Source organism: Mesocricetus auratus, unplaced genomic scaffold (assembly GCF_017639785.1).
Source record: "Mesocricetus auratus isolate SY011 unplaced genomic scaffold, BCM_Maur_2.0 Super-Scaffold_4256, whole genome shotgun sequence".
Lineage (NCBI taxonomy): Eukaryota > Metazoa > Chordata > Mammalia > Rodentia > Cricetidae > Mesocricetus > Mesocricetus auratus.
In genome coordinates, this window is record NW_024429182.1 from 100,110,535 (window position 1) to 100,131,897 (window position 21,363).

The 21,363-nt window shown below is 41.7% G+C and overlaps 1 protein-coding gene and 1 long non-coding RNA gene across 4 annotated transcripts in view; one reads left to right on the top strand and one right to left on the bottom strand.

Moving 5' to 3' along the window:
- Positions 1 to 2,729: 2,729 nt before the first annotated feature.
- Positions 2,730 to 4,397, bottom strand: LOC121132816. Its single transcript, XR_005869464.1, has 2 exons — positions 4,109 to 4,397; positions 2,730 to 3,383 (listed from the first exon to the last, which is right to left on the bottom strand). It is a non-coding gene; the product is annotated as an uncharacterized LOC121132816 (long non-coding RNA).
- Acer3 (alkaline ceramidase 3) overlaps positions 4,307 to 21,363 on the top strand; it is a 76,411-nt gene continuing 59,354 nt past the window's right edge. Inside the window, exons 1-2 of one of the 3 annotated variants that reach the window (XM_040728168.1) lie at positions 4,658 to 5,299; positions 11,562 to 11,724. In XM_040728168.1, coding sequence (XP_040584102.1) covers positions 11,583 to 11,724 — 142 coding nt within the window. In that variant the 5' untranslated portion in view covers positions 4,658 to 5,299; positions 11,562 to 11,582. Of the gene's footprint in view, positions 4,490 to 4,657; positions 5,300 to 11,561; positions 11,725 to 21,363 lie in introns of those variants that run through there. The other 2 variants (XM_005073958.4, XM_040728175.1) reach the window with 2 other exon arrangements.

Below are 21,363 nucleotides of genomic sequence, written 5' to 3' on the forward strand. Positions count from 1 at the left end.
AGAGACCTTTTCAAAGAGAGAGGAAATATTTTAGAAATGTGATGACAAGGCCCAAGAGGTTGGCAGGGATCAGGTGACAAAGGCTTGTGAGTCATGTCAGAAGGTTTGGACTTTATTCTATAGGTGGTGGAAAATCACAGAGTTAGTACTCAGAGGATGTTGACAGTTTTGAGATTAAGAACAGGTCCTCTGGCAGCCATCACACAGAGAAGAGGTTGTGAGATGGGACAAGACTTTCCTCGGGGTTGTTACAGCTCAGGCAACAGGGCCTGCTGTGAGGCAAGACTGAGGAAGGAGGGAAATGGACAGAGAGGAAATCCACAGGAGCTGGTCACTGACCGGATGTGACAGGGTGGGAGAACTGGCTGCCAGTCACATCTTCTTTCTTCAGCAAGCTGGGTCAAGGCTCTGAATTTCAACACCATAGTAAAGAAACCACTGTCAGAGAAGCCAGCGTGCAGGGGGAAGTGGCGGGCAGTTTTAAAACACACTAAGTTTGACAGCCTTGGGAAATATCCGATGGAACTGCTTAGAAGATGGTTTGGATGAGTTCTTTCCTAACAGGTATGTTTTGTTTGGGGCGACAGCCCAGTTCAAACTCTCTCCTAGACTCTTCTGCCAGTCCCCCCCCAGACTCTCTGTCATGTCTCTGAACTCCCATGGTTGCTTCTGACCAAATAGTTCTAAAGGCATATCCCAGTAAAGATTCTGGAAGGGATATTGTTTTCCTGATAACAAATGGCAGCTTGGTATACGTCTTTCGCCCCTGTCCTTGCCCTTCCTTATTCCTGCGGAATCACAGTTGGATGCTTGAACAAGCAGCAGTGAACTTGTGGCCATGGACTGAAAGCCCTATAAAGAGATCAAGAAAATGTTCTGCATTGGGCAGCGGAGGTAGGAACTGGGGCAGTCTACTACTTGAGAAAAAAAATCCTTTTTGTTTGTTTGTTTGTTTTGGGTTTGTCTGTCCTGTAGACTAGGCCTGTCTCTGACTACAGAGTGCTGGGATTAAAGGCATGTGCCACCACATCCAGTTAAAAAAATTTCCTTTAGTTAAGGTGCTGGAACTATTCTTCTGTCATTTTTAGCAAAAATGTGATCCTAATTGGTTCAAGAACTAAAGCTCTGGAGAGAGATGTGGGGTAGAGACTGAGATTCAAGTCGGCGCGGAGGCGGTAACTGACAGCCCTGAGGCAGAAGTGAAGAATGCACGTGTAAACGGTCCTGAGGTCAGAGACTGAGAGGGCTGGCTTCTAGGTGATGTTGAGAGGAGGCTTTCCAGTTCACAGGGCAAGAATCCCTGGGTTGTTTCATATTGTTGGCATTTCTATACTCTCATTCCAAATGAAACAATCCATCTGGGGTTATTTAGTGAATACTCAACCCCCTGAGACGTTATTTTGTTATCATGTGCTTAGTCAAAGGTTTGCAAGCTCTGGTCCTGTGTAGTGAGTATCTTCCAGGGTGTGCACATTTGGGGCTCACTAGCTGATCTGGGAGCCTGTGTTCTCCTCTGTTTCTCGCAAAGCAGTGAGCTCTGGAGGTCTGTCCTAGAAAGCTGGTGCAAGAATGACCTGGCCAGCTTTTGTCAAGATTGTTGCCACAGCCTCTTGACTTGCCCTATTCTTTCCCTCTTCCCTTCTTGCCCCACTGTTAAGACCCCCCCAAGCCTGGAAAGCTTTTCTGCCTAACCCACAGATGTAGATACTTTACCCCCCCACCCCCTTCCCCCCACTCTGTTCTTGCTAGGATACACAGAAAGGACCTCATTACAGCACATTAGACGGAACTCTCAGTCCCCAGCCCTCTTGCCCTGCCCCCACCTCTGCACGCAAGGGCGGCACTCTGAAGGCCTCATTCTAGTCTCCTTTCTCTTGTCCTTTCAAGCCCTTGCAGGCTGTTTTCTTGCCCAGAAATATCTTTCCACACATTCTCTTACACACTGCCCAACTCACAGCAGCTAGATTTCTTTTCTGCTTTTTCCAGCAGCTCTCCATCTTGTCCCTCTCGCTTAACCCCTTCTTCAAGTTCTGTACAAATCCTGTTGATTTCTGTGTTAGTAGTCCAGAGAATGTGCCCTTCTTCATCAGTAATGCTGTTCACTAGTTCTAGAGCTCCAGGTCTTACCCAGTTATGTTGACCTGCCCTCTCTTCGGCAAATGTATCCCATCAGCATTATCTGCCCTCACTTTGGCAAATGTACTCACTCACATCAATGTTATCTGCCCTCCCTTCATCAAATCTGACTACACCAAGCTCTTGCTTAAAACACTTTGGACTCCAAATGGAATTGTCCCCACAGATCTGCCAAGCCTTATTTTTCCAAACCAGGTGGAGGGTGAAAGCGAACACAATGCTGGCTGTTAGAGAGTCCTCTTGTCAGCTCAGCCCCTTCCTCTGACTCCTAGAAGATCAGTTAGGCACAGGAGATACAAAATGGCCCTCACACTAGACTGCTTAGGTTCCAGCCTCAGCTTAAGTGCTTGTTATCTGGGTGTCCTAGGGAGACATTTCGAATTCACCAGGTCGGTTTCACCATATTGATCCAGGCAGTACTTAATAGTACAAGGCAATACTTTGCAGGACGGTTAGATTTCATAACTATATAGGAGCAGAGTGCATGTTTGTAAGTACTAGGTACTGTGATTGTAACAGCCATTTGGGCCCATTAGGTATGTATATCTGTTTTGTCTTCTTCAATTGTCTACAATATTGTCTGACACTCAGTAGATGTTTATTAAGCGTTTATTGCAAAGTGAGTTTGCTAACTCACTTGGTCAGGGTGTCTTGTCACATTTCATTTTGGCAGTTAAATTAGTATCAGGTTAAAGCCAGGAGTTTTGCTCTTCTACTCTGCCTCCCCACACCTGAGCTGAAGTCTTGGTTTCCAGTAGATGTCCAATTCATTTTTGCCAGTTCCCATGTAACATGATCATGTGTGAGTGTATGTGCTGGTATTTGCGAATAAGTATATGCATGCAGGCCAAAGGTAAGCTTCAGGTGTCATTCATATTTCATATAGAGAAAGAAAACAGACTTAAACCCATGTGTCATTCCATGTGACTAAGGAAGCACATCTCTCCTTTTTCTTTTCCCTGTGGTTGTGGCTCATCTGACTCACGTAGAAAGCAACAACTGTTAATTCTTTATCTGTATTCTTTGTTGCGTATAGTGGGTCCAGGTAGAACCTTGTAGACTGGATCACAAAGTATAGAAAGCCAGGTCTCTATTCTCAGACGCATGTTTCTTGACTGTGAGAGTTAGGGAGGTCTTCAGAGAGCTGGGTTTTAAAGGAAGAGTGGGCAGTTGGCCAAATTCAGAAGCAAAGGAAGGACTATGGAAGCTGATCAGCAGCATGATGACCCAGGGAGAATTTTCTGGAACTGAACACAGGGGCAACAGGATGAGTCTATTATTGTGTGTGCGCATAGACGCATTTGCCGTGTTGGTTGTATGGAGGTCAGAGGACAACTTGGTGAAGTCAGTGCTCTCCTTGCATTATTACATGGTTCCCAAGGTAAGGCTCAGGCTGGCAGATTGGAATAGTAAATGCCTTTAGCCAAACCCATCATCCGCAGACCTGTGTTTGAGTTCTTAATAGCCCAGTCTGGAAGCAGCAGGGATGCTAGTTATTGACAAGGCAGGCAGTAGGATCTCTTAAGGAGGCAGAAAATGCTATGCATAGACTCCCAAAGGGAAGTCACGAACTTTTTAGTGCTTTATCCAGTGTATACTTTTAAAGGATGCCGACACCTTTTTTTTTTTTTTTTTTTTTTTTTTTTAATTCTGCCCATTCCGAGTTGTTGCCCCTTTCTTTTGCCTCCACAGGACACTCAGAGTGACTTCCCGGGAATCGCCGGAGCTGGCTAGGGGTGCTCTTTTTGGAGGTCCGTGGTCAGAGTTAGACACCTAGGTGCCTCACTGTGCAAGTTGAATCAAGCTCCGGGCTTGACAGAGAAAGGTTTCATCTCCTTCTCGCCCCAATTAAACCAGACCGCCCACACACTAATAGAGGCTTGGTCCGGTCCAGACAGAAATGAGAGTGCCAGACGCCTCCAACCTTGAGCCACGGGCGTGTCAAAATCGGCCGGCTTCCCCACTTTCCCACCTTCTACTCCCGTTGATCAGTACTCTCGGAGCCCAGGAGGGACAGGGTCTCCGGGCGCCATCTGGATGGGCCCTGTGCGCCTGCTCTCGATGCGGTGGGCGGAGCTGTGTAGGGGGAGGGGGCGGTCTGGAGGCGCGGTGGGCGGGGCCTGCCGTTGGGCAGGTTCAGTGACGGCTCTAGCTCCGCCCCTGTCCTTCTGGTCAGGGAGGAGGGCGCCGGAGAGCGCGCGTAGCCTGAGCCGGCCCGGGAGCGGCCGCGCAGTGTGGGGCGGCGGCGCGATGGCTCCAGCTGTGGACCGCGAAGGCTACTGGGGCCCCACGACCTCCACATTGGACTGGTGCGAGGAGAACTATACGGTGACCCTGTTCGTCGCTGAGTTCTGTGAGTGGGGCCTGAGGCGGGGAGCGAGGGCGCGCGCCGAGGGGCGACGCGGCGTGCGGAGAACGCGGAGGGCGAACCTGGCCGCGAGCGGAGGCTCCAGGCCGGGCCCGGGAGCGGCAGCTGGGCGTGCGCGGCCGGGGGAAGCCGGGGAGCCGACGGGGACGCCCGTTGTGCCCGGCTGGCTTCAGGGGGCCTCCGGGTTGGGGACGGAAGGGACGTGGGAGCCGCGCCTGGGACCTCAGAGGACGTAGTGAGGCGCGCGGCTAGGAATGAGAGTTCCTACCTGAGCGCTGCTGCGGCCAGGCCGAGCGCTGTCCGTCCCGAGGTCGGGGCTGAGGAGGTCTCTGCCGCGAGGGCCCTGAACGCCAGCCCGACTGCTGCCACCCGCCTCAAGCTGGCCGGGCACGAAGGGGACGCTTACTGACTTCATCCTCTCCCAGTCTGGGGAACTCTTCAGGGCCCTTCCCTTCATCTCTCCGTCCTCATTAGTCCACGCTCACCTCCAGGGAACAGTTACCGTTTCTCTTAGCTGAAGCCGCCCCCCCCACTCCCACCCCTACTCCGGTGTCTGCAAGTGGCAGCGATCGCTGTTCACCTTGCATCAGAAGTGGAAGCCAGAACACCTTATCACTACCTTCCTGCTCCAGCCCAGCCACTCTCCCAAGAGCACGAGAGACTGCCTCCTTGCTCCCCTCTGCGTCTAGCTTATCAGACTTTCCAGGGGTTAATGGTCATCTAAGGACACTTCTTTCCACGAATGTTCCTTCAGAGTCTGCGATTTGCTGTTGCTAGACCCGCATTGCTGGCCAGGTTTGGGTCGCACTCTCTGTCCCCTTCCCTCCCTCCCTGCCTCCCTCCCTCCCTGCCTCCCTCCCTCCCTCCCTCCCTCCCTCCCTCCCTCCCTCCCTCCCTCCCTCCCTCCCTCCCTCCCTCCCTCTCTCTCTCTCTCTCTCTCTCTCTCTCTCTCTCTCTCTCTCTCTCTCTCTCCCTAGATGATCAGCTTTTGAGAGTACAGTGTTTGATGATTGTTTATGTTGTTGTTTGTTTCTGTCAAGGAGCAGAGAGTAGTCTTTGGCTGCTACTGCCTTCTTTTGAATGAACCCACTTTACTAGGCCATGATGCAAAACTCTCCTTAGCTAACATTCCCATTCTTGAGTCCTTCTCGATGGCAAAGGGTTTCATGCCAGATGATCCCGCACAAAGTCTTGGCAGGATGTTAGTCCCACAGATTGCGTATCACTTTTTCTGAACTACTAGTTTAAATTAATAGTTTTTATACAGTGAATGAGAAAACAGGCAAAATAATCATTTATAGGTTAATTACTTGGCAACCCAAACATTGGCAAAGGAATCACTTTGCCAGTTCTTTTTTACATAGCTTTGGCAAGAATATCAGAGACTCATGACCACCAGAGAGACTTAAAATCATGTTCTCGGAACTGGAAGTGTGTAGCTTTTTATTTTTCCCCTCTTAGGAGTCTTCAAATATTGGGTGGGCTTGAAGTTCACTCACTTTCTCTAGAATGTAGAATTAGGTGCAGTGGGTGGAAAAAAGTAACTGTAAGGAAAGATTTTTGCTTCAACACAAGGGAAAACTTTCTAACCAGGGATACTGTCTTGGAGCAGTTTGGCATGGGGGTAAGGGAGTAAGAACTTTTTGTCACTGAAAGTGCTAAAATAGGCACTCTTCACCTTTAATTCATTTATTTTCAGAGGACCTGTGTAGTAAAGGAACTAACCCCATTCATCTTTATTAATCTACATAGGTTAAGAAAGACTTTTATTTCAGAACCAAGATTTTAGATTAGAATCAAAAGAGAAAACTGGCAGTTGAGTCATGTGAACTGAGAGAGAGGAAGATACTAGTATTTTGGCACTTAGCTCTGAGAAATGGGAAATGGCTTTACTTCTTCATGTCCTCAGAAGAGGAAACTGAGTAGACTGAAGGAAGGTTTTGACATAGCAATCAAAAGTGTTGCATGAAGAGGATAAATTAATGTGTTCGGAACTCTTTGTGTATATACATTGGGAGAAAATGGCCTGAAGGAGGTTGAGTCAAATTGTCTGATCACATAATATAGTGGTGGATATCGATTAGAATTTGGAGTGGGAGTATTTGACCTTTGAATATTATGCAGATTTAAAAAGCTGAGTGTGTTGTTACATGCCTATAATTCCAGCACCTGGGAGGTAGGAGCAGGAAAATTAGGAGTTCAAGTCCAGACTCTGCTACATGAAACACTTTCTCTAAAAACAACAACACCAAAAAAGCAAGCAAAAGCTAATTAATACATCTTAACCATGTACTCCTGACAAGTGCAGCTCTATCACATTTACATTAGTTTTAATGATAGTATTATTAAGGATAATAATAGTTATTAACTAAGTACTCATTATGTACCACAATTTGCTAAGCCTTTGATATGTTTTATCTCTTTTGAGTTTTACAGTAATTCTCTGAAGGTATTATGCCCATTTCACAGATTAAGAACTTGAAATATTCATTTGTTTTTAATTTTTAGTTTGTTTTGTGTAAAGGTTTCTGTAACCCAGACACTCCAGATGTTCAATGTATATGTAGACTGGGCTAACCTCAGACTCTTGGTACTCTTCCTGTCTTAGCATCTCAAGTGCTTGGATCACAGGAATGAGCCACAATTCCTGGAAGGAACATATATTTCTTGTATTTTTGGTTGTGAGCCTAGCCTTTAATGGCTGAACCATCTCTCCAGCCCAGGAACATCTTTTTTTTTTAAAGAAATAATTTATCTAAAGTTGCAATGAGTTGTCCTGAAACAGTGTTCAGATTAAAGTTGTGTTCTAAATCTATTATGTACCTTTGCTTCCCCATCATAGTTTTTATTACACTTATTGTTTTGCCCTTGCATTCACGGGAGAACAGAAATCCTATATAGTATCACAAAAGACAAACTGATGGAACATTCAAGTTATTCAGCCATCTTTCAGCATTACAGTGTATTTTGAATAATGATTGAATTTGTGAACCATAGATGTGGCAGTGGTAACTCGAAGTCCTGAAAGCTATCTTCTTTTTTAATTAATTATTTTATCTATATCTATATATTTTGTTTTTCGAGATAGGGTTTCTCTATGTAGCCTTGGCTATAGATTCAGGCTGGCCTTCTAGTCAGGGATCTGCCTGCCTCTGCCTTCTGAGTGCTGAGATGAAAGATATGCACAACCACTGCCCCACTAAAAGTTATCAGCCCATAATGATTCAAATTTATTTTTATTTGAAAAGATTGGAAAGACCAGGGGAAAGGGAAGAGAGTCTTTTTAGGTAAGACATAACAAGTTCTGTGATGTGCCAGAACTTATAGGGATAAGTGGTTCCTGTTTTGAATTGGATTGTACAAGTAACAGTGCAAGCTAAAACTGGGCTAATAATATTTTGTTTGTTTATGTGGTGGAGGGAGTGTGTAATGCTACATTGTATGGAGGCCAGAGGATGAATGACTTGCAGAAGTCAGTTCTTTCCTTCCACCATATGGGTTCCAGGGACTAAACTCACTTCATCAGGCCTGATGGCCCCGAAGCAATTGTATAATTCATAGTAGAAAAGTTATAGTTGTTTTGTAAACTTTAAAAACTGTTGTCAAATAGGGCTGGCAAGATGGCTCACTTACCTAGTACTTCCTGCCAACTTTGGTGACCTGAGTTCAATTCCCTAAACCTACAAGGTAGGAGAGAACTGACTCCCACAAATAGTTCACTGACCTTTCCACATGCTCCCTTGACACCACATACACCAGAGTGGTTTTGGTTTTTTGAAACAGGGTTTCTCTGTGGTTTTGGAGGCTGTCCTGAAACTAGCTCTTGTAGACCAGGCTGGTCTCCAACTCACTGAGATCCGCCTGCCTCTGCCTCCCCGAGTGCTGGATTAAAGGTGTGCGCTACCAATGGCCGGCTCAAAAGTGTTTTTATTTCTTTGTAAAATAGCATATCAACAAATGTAGCTCCTTCTCATCACATAACATGGAATGAATGTTTTTCCTATGCATTGACTTTGTATTTAAATGTATTTCCTTTCTGAGTTTGGACAATCTTTTAGCATTTTATTCTTTGCACTTTCCATATTATTAAATACCTCCAAGAATTCCTTTAATTAGCATTGACTTAGTTTTGTTTGTTGTCCACCACTATCATTCTTATGGATTATCTTCACTCTTTTTCACCACAGCTGTTGTGTTCATTAGGTTGATAAGTTTGCCTTAACTAAGTTTCTCAAGAAGTACATCTTTAGCTCCTTAAATGCATCAACATTTCTGTAACAAGTCTTTTTTTCTGTCCTGCCAGGCAGCAGTGACAGAATAATGACACGGAGACGTCTTATTAATTATGAAAGATTGGCCTATAGCTTAGGCTTGATCTTAACTAACTCTTATAACTTAAATTAACCCATTTCTATTAATCTGTGTTCTGTCATGTACCACCCATCCTGCTTCCTTGAATCTCTCCTTGTGTGCTGAGATTCCTCCTACTTTCTCTCTGCTTAGAAGTCCTATAAGTCTTGCCTGTACCTCCTGCCTAGGTATTGGCTGTTCAGCTTTTTATTACACCAATAACAACAGTACACCTTCAACAGTGTACAAATATCCCACAACGCATTTCCACTATTTCTCTTATAACTGTTCACATTTGTTTGGATTTTCTATCCATTGGAGTTTGTTCTCTGCTCTCTTTTCCCCATTGTTGGTCAGTTCCTTCTTACTATTCATTTTTGTAAGATGCCATCAGGAGAAAAAGATGCAGCTATGCTAATGTCTGTATGTGGACTGAATAACAGATATTTAATGACTTTTAAAGTAATCAACTTTGAAAGAATTGACTTAGTTGGTCACTGAAAAAATTTATGTAATTATATGTGGGTTGAAGATCTAGCAGTGAAGTTTTTAGTATATTTATTTCGATTAGTATTATTTAACTAAATTCTGGCAAACCAAAATATATACATATTGGAACTCTGCTGAGCGAAGATTGCCTGTATATTAATAATCCTCAAAATATTCTTATCAAGTAGGTGATGGTACCACATTTTAAAAAAGGGGTATTAGGTCTGAAAGAAGTTACCTCCTCAATGGCATATAGATGTGCCACTAATAATGGCAGAAATAGTATTAAAACTTAGATCTGACAACTTTCTACCATGGTGCACAGATTATTGAAAGTTTCATTTTGAGTACTAGTAGTTTAATGGAAGAAATAATGCCTAAAGGAAGAGGAGAGTTCTAAGCCTTATTGTTGCCTTAGAGAAGAAATTACACAGTTAAAAATTATTTAAGGATCTGGGTGTGGTGGCTCATGTCTACAATTCCAGGACTTAGGAGGTAGGGACAGGTGAGTCAGAAGTTCAAGGCTGTTCTTAGCTACAGTTAGCATCTACCCTAGGTATTAAAAGACCTGTTTTTAATTTTTTTCAGAGTATTTCACTTATTCAGTAAATATTTATTGAGCTATTTTGTCATTTGTTTCAGACTGTAAAACTGTTATGTATAGGCAGCCTCTCTGTCAATGATAGTTGAAAATGCCAGAAAGATATAAATAGGCACACTTTCCCCGCCCCCAGATTAGAGGTTGAAGCCAGGACTGTATGTGTGCTAAAGCTGTATCTATATATCATTATACATATATATGTATATATATATCTATCTCTACTACTGAGCTAAGCTCAACTCTCTGTTTCTTATTTTAAGACAGAATCTCACTAATTTGTCTAAGGTAGCCTTGAAGTCACTCTGTGTAGTTCAGACAGGCCTTGAACTTATTTCCTTAGTCTTCAGAGTAGCTGTGATTGCAGGCCTGTTTTCACTGCTCCTTCCAAGTGAAATACATTTCAAAAAATGTATTTGATAGAAGAATGTCCAAGAATTTACATTTTATAGGAGTTATATGTTAAAAAGCTAAATAATATTTGAAAATTCTTAGTTATGACTTCCATCAGGTAGAGGAGGTAACTTGATTGGCTGCATCTTCACTGATGAAGAGAATCAACAGCACTCACAGTAAGACCATGTGACCATCTTCCTTTTATTTTGGAGTTGGGATGATTTGAGCTACGTATTGTTTCTCCTCATGGATTTTGTTGCCACTCTTTCTTCAGTCCTATCTGTAGGACCCAGGCAGAAGGAAGTAGGCATCCCTCAGTGCCCTCAGTCTTTATGGCTTTATTATAAGATTCACTTAGATGGGAGACAGGAGTTTGTTTTTTCTCTCTCTGTAGCCAAGGATAAAAGGCTTTAACCAGTTGTCTTTCATACATATGCCATACATACAGATACTTAGGGGTATCTGGTTTCTTATTTTTGCTTCCTTTCTTTTCCTTTCCTTTTCTCAGGCTCCTTCCATTTTTCTTGAAATAAGTGGGTACACATTAGGAGTCTTTTAGTTCTGAGTCTCTGTGGGCTGGCAGAGGTGACAGTTTTTTATCATCTTAAGGAAGATAATTATTTTGTTAAAATTTTTATTACAATTTTATTTTTTAGTATGTATGTGTGCATATGCTTGTGGCTATCAGAAGACAACTTGTGAGAGTCAATTCATTTTCTATCCTCTGGGTCATGGGGATTGAACTTAGGTCCTCAGAATTGATGGTAGGTGCCTCTACCCACTGAGCCATTTCACTTGTCTCAAGAGAATTTGTTTCCTAAGGAAAAGCAGACGGGCAGCACTGCATTCAACGTATAATGCAAAAGCTCCATAAGTCAGGTGAAGAAGGAAAAACAAATGAAAGATCAAATTTAGTGTACAAAAAGATTTAGGTTTAATATATCAAACTCATAGACTGCAGGTAAATGTTTTTGTTTTTGTTGTGGTGGTGGTGGTAGACATACTTATGGGTACATTAGAACAGAAATGATACTTAATAAAAACCTGAAACAGATTTATAAAGACTTGTTGATGTACCTAGCTTTTGACATTGCAACACACCAACACTGCACTGTCATCTGCAAAGTTCATTCTTGAGAAGCACATAATTGAGCTAATATATATATAGCAAAACCAAAACCCCTCAATTTTTAAGTAAGTTTACAATTTTGTGTTGGCCTACAGACATGTTTAGAACTCATCAAAATGACAGAGCCAGAAAGAGAGAAGAACAGTTATGGTAACATGAAAACCCTGGACATTTTACTATGGAAAAAGCAACAGGGTAATAGAAAGGCCAGTATACTAAAGTCTGGATCTTTGCTCCAGTTCAGGCTTGTGACTTTGGGTAAGTCATTTATTCTCTGTATCATTTTATTTTCTATAAAATGCACCTTTTGAATGAAGGACCTCAAGCATGTGAGATAAGCGCTTTATTGAAGAGGGAATCAATGCAATGGGGAAAGCAGTATTTTTATTAACAGGAGAAAGCACTTACACACAAGCTGGGAAAATGAGAAGCGTGGCCAGCTTCCAAGAGAGAAGCTTTTGCTTTTCCTTTCCTTTATATACCTCCTGTCCTGTACCCCTTTGGGGTGAGGACAGTATTGTGGGCTCATCCCTACAATTCCCCTTTTAGTCTAAATAAAGCATTTAAACTTGCTACAAAGCTCAAACATATGCAACATATATACATAGAAGGTGATAAGCAAGTTATAATCTACTTATATCCTAAACTAAACATATCTATCCCATCTAAATCCTAAACTTATCTGAAAGAGATGCCCAAGTCTGAACACCTCCTTCCAATCCCAATCCTAAAATAATTGAAAACTAATACTAACAGGTGTAAACTATCCTATAATATCAACAGTAGGAAAAGGGGGTGTAGTATTCTCAAAATTACTTCCTGCTGAAATGGGATGACGACAGTCTCATGGAAACCTGTGGGAAGAAAGTGTTTGCACAACAAGAGCCTTAAATACATTAAATAGTCTCTGTTTGGCAGGAGATGCTTGAATGAAGTTCTTGACTGAAGTTGTAATGTTGATTGAAGCTCTTGTCTGAAGCTCTGGCCAGCTTGTAGGAAGTGAACCGTATCAGTTCATTGGTCTGGAGTTGTGTCGAGCAATGTAGTTCCAAACTGGTTTCAGGATGGTACTAGTCAGGTGGAGTCAATGATATGGGGCAGTTCAGATGAATCAAGTCGAATCAGGTGGAGTCGATAAAGTGGGGATTCCTGTTAGGAAATTCCTTGTTCTCTGGAAAACTCAAACATTAATGCTAACAGAGACATTTTCAACTTTTATATGTATGCATATCAGTAAAGGCAACAATAAGGAAGATAGTAAACATGAAGGAGATTAGACTTTCAGAAAAGGAACCGAATTTAAACAGATGACATCCTAGTTTTGTTTTCTTTTGTCTTATATCAATGGCTTTTTGATATAATACAGAAATTCTGAATCTTATTTTAATAATATGTTTGGATTTAGAGGAGAGCCAATCCAATTCCAGAGCCAGCTCCAGTTAAATGAATTGGGACTAAATAATATTAAGAAGCAAGGAGAAATGGATTATTATAAGAACAAGATAGAGAGATTTAGACATTGATACCCAGTGGTATCAATAGTTTGTTTGATAGTCCTCAGGGTAGCTATCCATTCTTCAGGTATCCATATGTCCAGTATTTTTCTATGTTTGGAGCAGAGTTTTCCTGTGAAGACAAAAACAAAACACTTCTCTTTCCTTTTATGAGGTCTCCTTACACATAGTAGAATATGACCTTGTAGATAAGCTGTCACCTTTCCTCCTCCTGAAGTTTCTTCTGTTCGGATCGAATCTTGATAATTTTTATGGAATCCAAAGTTTTTCTTCTCCTGTGGAAACAAAGGCAAAACCTCAAGCACAGCACATATCCTGGTTTCCAAACTGAGGTCATAACCTTGAAATACACGGGTTGGTTTAGTTCAGAAGTTTTTTTCTGTAGTTCAGTGTCTTTCTGCAGCTGTTTGTCCTTTTTTATTAGCATTAAGAAAGTTCAATGTTAGTAAAGCATTATGTAATCTGTGTTTAAGTGTCTTTGTTCCCCCCTGGTTGTTTATGAATCATTTCTTTTAAGGTGCGGTTAGATCTCTCAACCACTGCTTGTCCTGTAGGATTGTGAGGTATACCAGTTTTTTTTTGTTATAATATTTGAAAAACGGTTCCAATTTGCTGGAGACATATGCTGGAGCATTGCCAGTTTTTATTTGTGCAGGTATACCCATAACAGCCATCACCTCTAAGGGGTGTGTTATAACAGAATAAGCCTTTTTAGAGCTGAGGCCAGTAGCCCATTGGAAGCCTGAAAATGTGTCTATGGTATGGTGTATGTATTTCAAACTTCCAGATTCTGGAAAGTGAAATACATACATTTGCCAAATTTCATTTCTGCGAATACCTTTGGGATTACTGCCTGCTGGTAGTGGAGTTTGATTATAGAATGAACAGGTGGGGCAGTTTCTTACTATTTCCTTGGCTTGTTGCCAAGTGGTAGAAATGTCCTTCTTTAAGCCTTTGCTGTTGACATGGTGTTTCTTATGAAATTCTAAAGCTTCTAACACACTTCCTATTAATAAATGATATCAAACTCATCATTGCCTTGTGCTAGAGGACCTGGAAGACCTGTATGGGATCTGATGTGTGTTATATACAGGATGAGTTCTATTTCTGATGGTTTCATGTAATTGTAAAAACAATGAGGTTAATTCTGTATCATCAGGAACAAATTCTGCAGTCTTGATGTGTAAAACTACTCTCTCTGCGTACTGAGAATCCGTAACTATGTTGAGAGGCTCTGTAAAGTCTTTAAGTACCATGAGAATGGCGTACAACTCTGCCTTTTGCACAGAGTTGTAAGGCCTTTGAACTACTTTACTTATATTTCCTGATTTATAGCCTGCCTTACCTGACTTGTTTGCATCAATGCAGAATGTAAGAACTCCAGAGATAGGTGTTTTTCTTACAATACGCAGAAGGATCCAAATTGTTTTCTTTATGAATTTGATTCTCTCTGTTTTGGGATAATTGTTACTGATTGTTCCCAAAAAGTCACTGCAAACCCTTTGCCAATATTCATTTTCCTTCCATAAGGAGGAAATTTCCTCATTTGTTAAGGGTACAACAATTTCTGCTGGGTCCTTCCCAGTTAGTTGATGAAGCCTTAAATTACCTTTTAATGTCAAATTAGAGATCTTTTCTATATATATCTTCAGTTTTTTATTCTTTTTATGTGGCAGAAATACCCATTCCAGTATTATGTCTTCCCTCTGCATTAATATTCCAGAGGGGTATTCTCTAGGCAAAATATCCAGAATGCAGTCCAGTTTTGGATCCACATGTGCTTCAAATATTCTTTGTTCTACCCATTCTAATTCTTTTTTAACCTCAGCTGATAATATTCTAGGACTATTTAAGTCCGTGTCTCCCTTTAGGGCCATTTTCAGGTGTTTTAAATCATGCCCTTCCACTCCAATAATCGTCTGTAGTTGAGAAATTTCTCCTAGTAATTTTTGAAGATCATTAAGAGTCTGGTAATGATGTCTTCTGATCTGTACCTTTTGCAGTCCAATCTTTTATAAGTCTATTTTATAGCATAAATAATTTTTCTGGGGCAATTTGTAATCCCCTTCAAGGTAAAGTTTCCTTTATTGCCTCAAACATCTTTTCCAACATACCTTTTTTTTTGAATCAGCTAACAATATATCATCCATATAATGATAGATCATTGATTGTGGAAATTGTTTATGAATTATTTCCAAGGGTTTTTGCGCAAAATACTGGCACAAAGTCAGACTACTTAACATTCCTTGTGGCAACACCTTCCACTGAAATCTCTGTACTGGTTGAGAATTGTTATAAGTAGGCACTGTGAAGGCGAATTTTTCCTTATCTTTTTCTTGTAAAGGTATAGTGAAGAAGCAGTCTTTTAAATCTATAACTATAATTGTCCATCCTTTAGGAATCAGAGAAGGTAATAGCATCCCAGGCTGTAGAGAGCCCATAGGCTGAATTACCTTGTTGATAGCTCTCAGATCAGTAACCATTCTCCATTTCTCAGACTTCATTTTGATAACAAGTACAGGAGAATTCCACGGACTGTTTGATTCTTCAATATGTCCAGTATTTAGCTGTTCCTGAACTAACTTTTCTAAAGTCTCTAACTTCTCAGAGGTCATAGGCCATTGCCCTACCCAGACAGGTTCATCTATTAGCCATTTTTAAGGATAGTGCGTTTGGTTCCTCTGTAGGTGTGTCACTAGCATCCTGTAACTGTACAGCTTGTATATTCTGCAACTTTTTATTGTAGTGCCTTACAATATTCTTTCTACCACTAACAGCTTGCTTATTATTCATCTCTCACAGAAGGAATGTTAATCTTGGTATTCCATTGCTGTAATAAATCACAACCCCAGCAATTTATAGCAATATCTGCGACATATGGCCTCAATCTTCCTCTTTGTCCTTCTGGTCCTATACACTCTACCTATCTAGTACTTTGTCTTACTTGAGATAGGGTCCCTATTTCTAACAATTGGACGTTTAAAACTTGAAGAGGCCAATTTTTCGGCCACGATTCCTGAGTTATAATAGAAATATCATCCCATGTGTCAAGCAAGCCTTACAGAATAATGTTTTTTACCTGTACTTTTAATTTTGGCCTCTTGTCATTGATAGCAATCTACCAAAATACACATTTTCATTTCCTCTAGTATCGACTGGTTCATCTTCAATAACTAATCTGTCATCCACAGTGCCATTAGTCTTTACAATAGGCAGTGGATCTTCTAATTGTCCTGAGAGAAATCTTCTACAGTGACTAGGAATGACCGGACCACTTTTGACATGGGGGACTTCGAGAGGCCCCCTTGAGGAGTTTCCCTATTGTTAAGGGTTACTTTGTTTGTCCATAGTCGCCTACATTCTTTGGTCCAGTGTCGGCCCTTGCCATATCTCCTACACAAACCAGAAGGCTGAGGCCTTCTGTTGGAATCATTCCTATGAGAAGCATTATTTCCTACTCAGATGTCCTATTCTACCACAATTAAGACAGCTGGTGTTATGATGTCTTTTTAAACTTCTGGTGATTGCCCCTCCAACCCAAGTTTGTATCTCCTCACGGTTAGGCCATTTGTCATCTTGGTGCCTCTTTAGGCCTTTAGAAATGGCCTCTCCTACCCAGGTCCCTGTCTCTGGACTATTATTCTCAATATTAGCTGTATACAAGACCCATTTGTCCAATGGCTCTGATCTGATCTTTAATGGCCACAGGAACTGTTTGTATTGTAGATTTGCATTCTCATAAGCTAAAGATTCCATAAGGAGTCACCTAGTATTTGAATCAGTTACCTGTAAGTCTACTGCTCTGGATAATCATTGTAGGAATTCAGGGAACCTTTCTCTAAGACCTTGTTAACTTTTTCTCCTGGTTTATGGTCCTTATTCAAAGCATTTAAAGCTGCTGTGCGACATTAAAGTATATGTTCGTTAAATCCAGCTTGGGCCTGTGGATTAGCAAATTCACCGTCACCAATAATCTCATCTTGGGAAGCTTCAAAGCCATGCTTCAAGCCTTGAAGTTTGAGGGCCTTGCCTTCCTGTCTCCACAAAGTCTTCCACTGTATTTGGGAAGACTGGTCCAGCACCACTGATACTAAATTATCCCAATTTATGAGCATGATCTTATTCATTTTTGCCCAAGAATTCAGCAATTCCTTTACATAGGGGCTGTGAACCCTATAAGCTGGCTTTATTCCTTTCAGGTCTTTCATTGGTATTGGTTCCCACTGGTAAGTGATGGACCCATTTTGATGCCCTGTGATGCTGGCCTTTGTGCCATAGTTACTGGAAAGGCCACCTTAGGATGATCTCCTAGCCATCTTGTAGGTATACCTCTTTTATTGCCTGGTGGCTTATTGGCTAGTTCCTCAGAGTCTGATGTTTTAAATGGTGAATCTTCTAAAGATTGCAACCTTGTGACAATATCATCTCTTAGCGCTTGTATTTCCTGAATCAAAAATTCTTCCAATGACTTGATATGCTCCTTGGACTCGTCAGTCAAGTGTGATTCCAAGCCTTTCATACCATCATCCCTAGAGGCTCTAAAGGCATCTACTTTTCTTTCTAGAAATATCATCCTATCTGCTAGATGGCCACTGTCTTCATACATAGAGTGAATTGTCCCTGATGATTCAGTAACTTCCTCCTGGCTGAACTCTATTTTGGTAATAAATGCAGTGGGCATTGAATTAAATGTGTTCCAAAGGTTATTCTGATTAAGTTCCAAGTTATCTGTTCTGGTGGCTAAGTCCCCCTTTTTCCTGAAGATTCTGAATTTTTTACTCTTATTTTTTAATCATTTGTACAGTTTGTCTATTATCTGTCTGTTTGGTCACTCTCTTCCGTGTGATTATGTGTATTAGAACGCTAACCGCTAGCATTAGACACAAATACATTTGAAATATATCATAATTGTCTTCTAATACATAATCCATAACATTGGTAATGAGATCTCTAACATTCTGCAGTGTTAAATTATCTGCCATGGTATAATTAGATATTCTTACCACCAATTACAAAGTACTGAATTGTAAAAATCACCTATAATGGGGTTTGTGTTTGGGAGAGGAATCTTACCTGTAGTTACTGCGCTTGGCCAGAAGATGGCACAGGTGTACGCCAAACACGGCTTCTCCACAGAACATCGATTTTAACCAAAAAGATCCTGAAAATTATAATAACAGTTTGTACAGAAATTAGCAAGCAAATTCCGGGAGGGAATGGCCTGGGGACATGCTGCTATAAGTAGCCGTGAAATCCTATGAACAGAAGGGGTAAAATCACGCTGCACTGCCAGAATGAGCTGTGCAACTCTGGGAGGTCAGGTGGTCAGATGGGCAGCAAGCTCGCCTGGTGGCTGGAAAGCTGGGCAGGGCTGGAGCCAGCCCGGGACTCTGACGGCTGGCGCTAGGACCCTGAGCTGAGCCTGCAGCAGTGGCCGCAGCAGGGAAGGGAAGCTGTGGAGGCCAAGGCAGCACACAGCTGGGAACCAAGTGGAGCTACTTGTCCCAAGGCGCTGTAGTGGGGCAGGATCGCGGCGCCACATGATCTGGTGGGCTTGGGGGAAGCATTGGAGGCAGGAGACAGCGAATGCGTGCTCTGTTGTAGGCTGGGGAGATAACTCTCAGCACAACTTTCAGGAAGATGCTATCAGCAAAACTAGCGATGCAGTGCAAATAGGGCTTGATTTACCTGTGAATTCCAGTCCGGTGGGAACACACACCACGTTCCACGGGGCTGGCTTTCTTTGGCAAGGCTGTGGCACAGCATGCCAGACAGGCAGCATTGGGGCCACCCAGGGGGCTCATCTCCCCAAGCCCGAGTTTGGGGGCTGGGTAAAAACTCCTGACATCAGCTAAAGAGGGAATCAATGCAATGGGGAAAGCAGTATTTTTATTAACAGGAGAAAGCACTTACACACAAGCTGGGAAGATGAGAAGCGTGGCCGTCTTCCAAGAGAGAAGCTTTTGCTTTCCTTTCCTTTATATACCACCTGTCCTGTACCCCTTTGGGGTGTGGACAGTATTGTGTGCTCACCCCTACAACACTTTATATCCTTTTTGTTTGTTTGGTTGGTTTTGGCTTTTTGAGGCAGGGCTTCTTTGTGTAGCCCTGGTTCTCCTGGAACTCACTCTGTAGACCAGGCTGGCCACAAACTCAGAGATCCGCCTGCCTCTGTCTCTTGAGTGCTGGGATTAAAGGCATGTGCCACCACTGCTCTTTATATTTGCTTTATCTTGTTTATTTCATATGTATGGGTGCTTTCCCTGCATGTATGTCTGTGTACCACTTGCATGCTTAATATGCAGTGAGGCCAAAAGAAGACATTGGTCCTCTGCAACTAGAGAATTTCCGTTTGTTTTTTTTTCCCCGAGACAAGGTCTCTCTATTGCTTTGGAGCCTGTCCTGGAATTCTCTCTGTAGACCAGGCTGACTTCGAACTCACAGAGATCGCCTGCCTCTGCCTCCCAAGTGCTGGGATGAAAGTCATGTGTCACCAATGCACAGATGCAACTAGAGAATCTTAACAGACAATTGTAAGCTTCTGTTGGGTGCTGGGAGTTGAACTTGGGGCCTCTAGAAGAGCAACCAGTACTCTTAACAACTGAACCATCTCTCCGGCCTTCCAACTTAAATGTTTTTTTAGGTGAAAACTTGGAAGAATACTGCCATGGATGTTCATTTACCCATTGTCTACACTCTATTTTTTAACTGTTTTATAACATATTTATTGGTTTACTGATTCTTCTCTCAGCCTATCATTTTTTTTGACACAGTATACTTCCCCTAAAAAATTTCACATTTGTTTAATTATTCAATTACATAAACATTAAACATATTTGCTGAAAAATAATACACCTGTATAGCAAAACCCTTATAGAGATACGCAGCTTTAAGTTGGGGATGTAGCTTTGTGGGCAGTGAATGATTAGCATTCCTGAAGCCCTAGAAGCTTTATATGCTCTCCAGCAAGTGTAGGGGCAGAGGAAAGAGAGATAGAAGGCTTTGAGGGGAATTAATAGTCACCTCTTCATCCTTCCTCTTCAGTGCAACCATTGTTCTGATTTTTTCCTTCCTTCCATAAAGTAGATTTGCCTGTTCTGAAACTGCTTGTAAGTGGAATGAATCATCTAAGGTTTCTTATGATCAGCAGAATGTTTTTGAGATTCATTTGTGTTGCTGTGTAGTGGTAGTTTACTATAAATGAAACACAGAACACATTTTCCTGCTGGGATGGCCATCTGACTGTTTTGGGATTTTGATGATTATCAGTAGAACTGCTATGAACATTCTTGTGGAACAAATATGCATTTTTGTTATTTTCTGTTTGTTTGTTTGTTTATTATTTTGACATGGTGTTGCTGTGTAGCCCTGGCTGACCTGCTGTTTAACCCTCACTGATCTTGAAGTTGTTTCAGTCTTAGCCTCCTAAGTTCTGGGGTTGCAGGCTTGTGTCATCACACCTGCCTAGAAGATCCATCTTTTTTTTGTGTGTAGCTAAATCCCTATAGTTGAAATATTTGGGACATAGAGTAAATATATGCTTTTGTTGTGTTAGAAACTACCAGGCTTTTCTCCATTTTATAGTGGTAGGTTTTTTGTTTTTGTTTTGAGACAGGGTCTGGCTATGTAGCCCGGGCTAGCCTTGAACTTTCTATGTAGCCCACACTGGCCCTGACTACTAGGAATAAAGCCATGTACTACCATCCTGACTTACACATACATATCTGACCCGCATTCTTTCAGCAGTTTGCTTCAGTTACTTTCACAATTCTGGTGAATATATACTCACATGCCTTTATATCTAATTTATTTATTCTTAGGTATTCAGTCTTTTTTTCCATTCTCCACTCCACCCCACTGTGTGCACTACTTTTTTTCAAAACTGCTATTAACATATGCATTATATATCCATGCCCCTTTCATTATTCATAATGTTCTATGGAAGATAATAAAATGTCTTTTGAAATTTTGACATTTGGACTGGTTTTTCAGCAATAGGTAACTGAAAACAGTGTTTGAAGTTGATTTTGAGCATTTTTGATTTCCTATGTAACCTTGGTATGCCAAATTATACCATACTTTACTAAAGTCTTAGAAGATGAGACTAAAAAATAAGAACTAAGTTTAGTACTTTTGAAAGCTGTTTTATCTTCCTAGAATTTTATAAGCATCCTTTTATTGATCCCTCTAATGTATGCATAATAATCAAAAGAGGTATTTCACGCAGTGAAAGTGTAACTCAAAGTTGAAAATATTTGCAGAACTGGGATTAATTGTTGACCCATCCTAGATGTGCACTCTTAGCTTTTAGATATATTCTCTAATTTCTCACAGCAGACTGATTTTAGAAGTAATGACTGGGTAGAGTTAGAAGAGCAAAGCA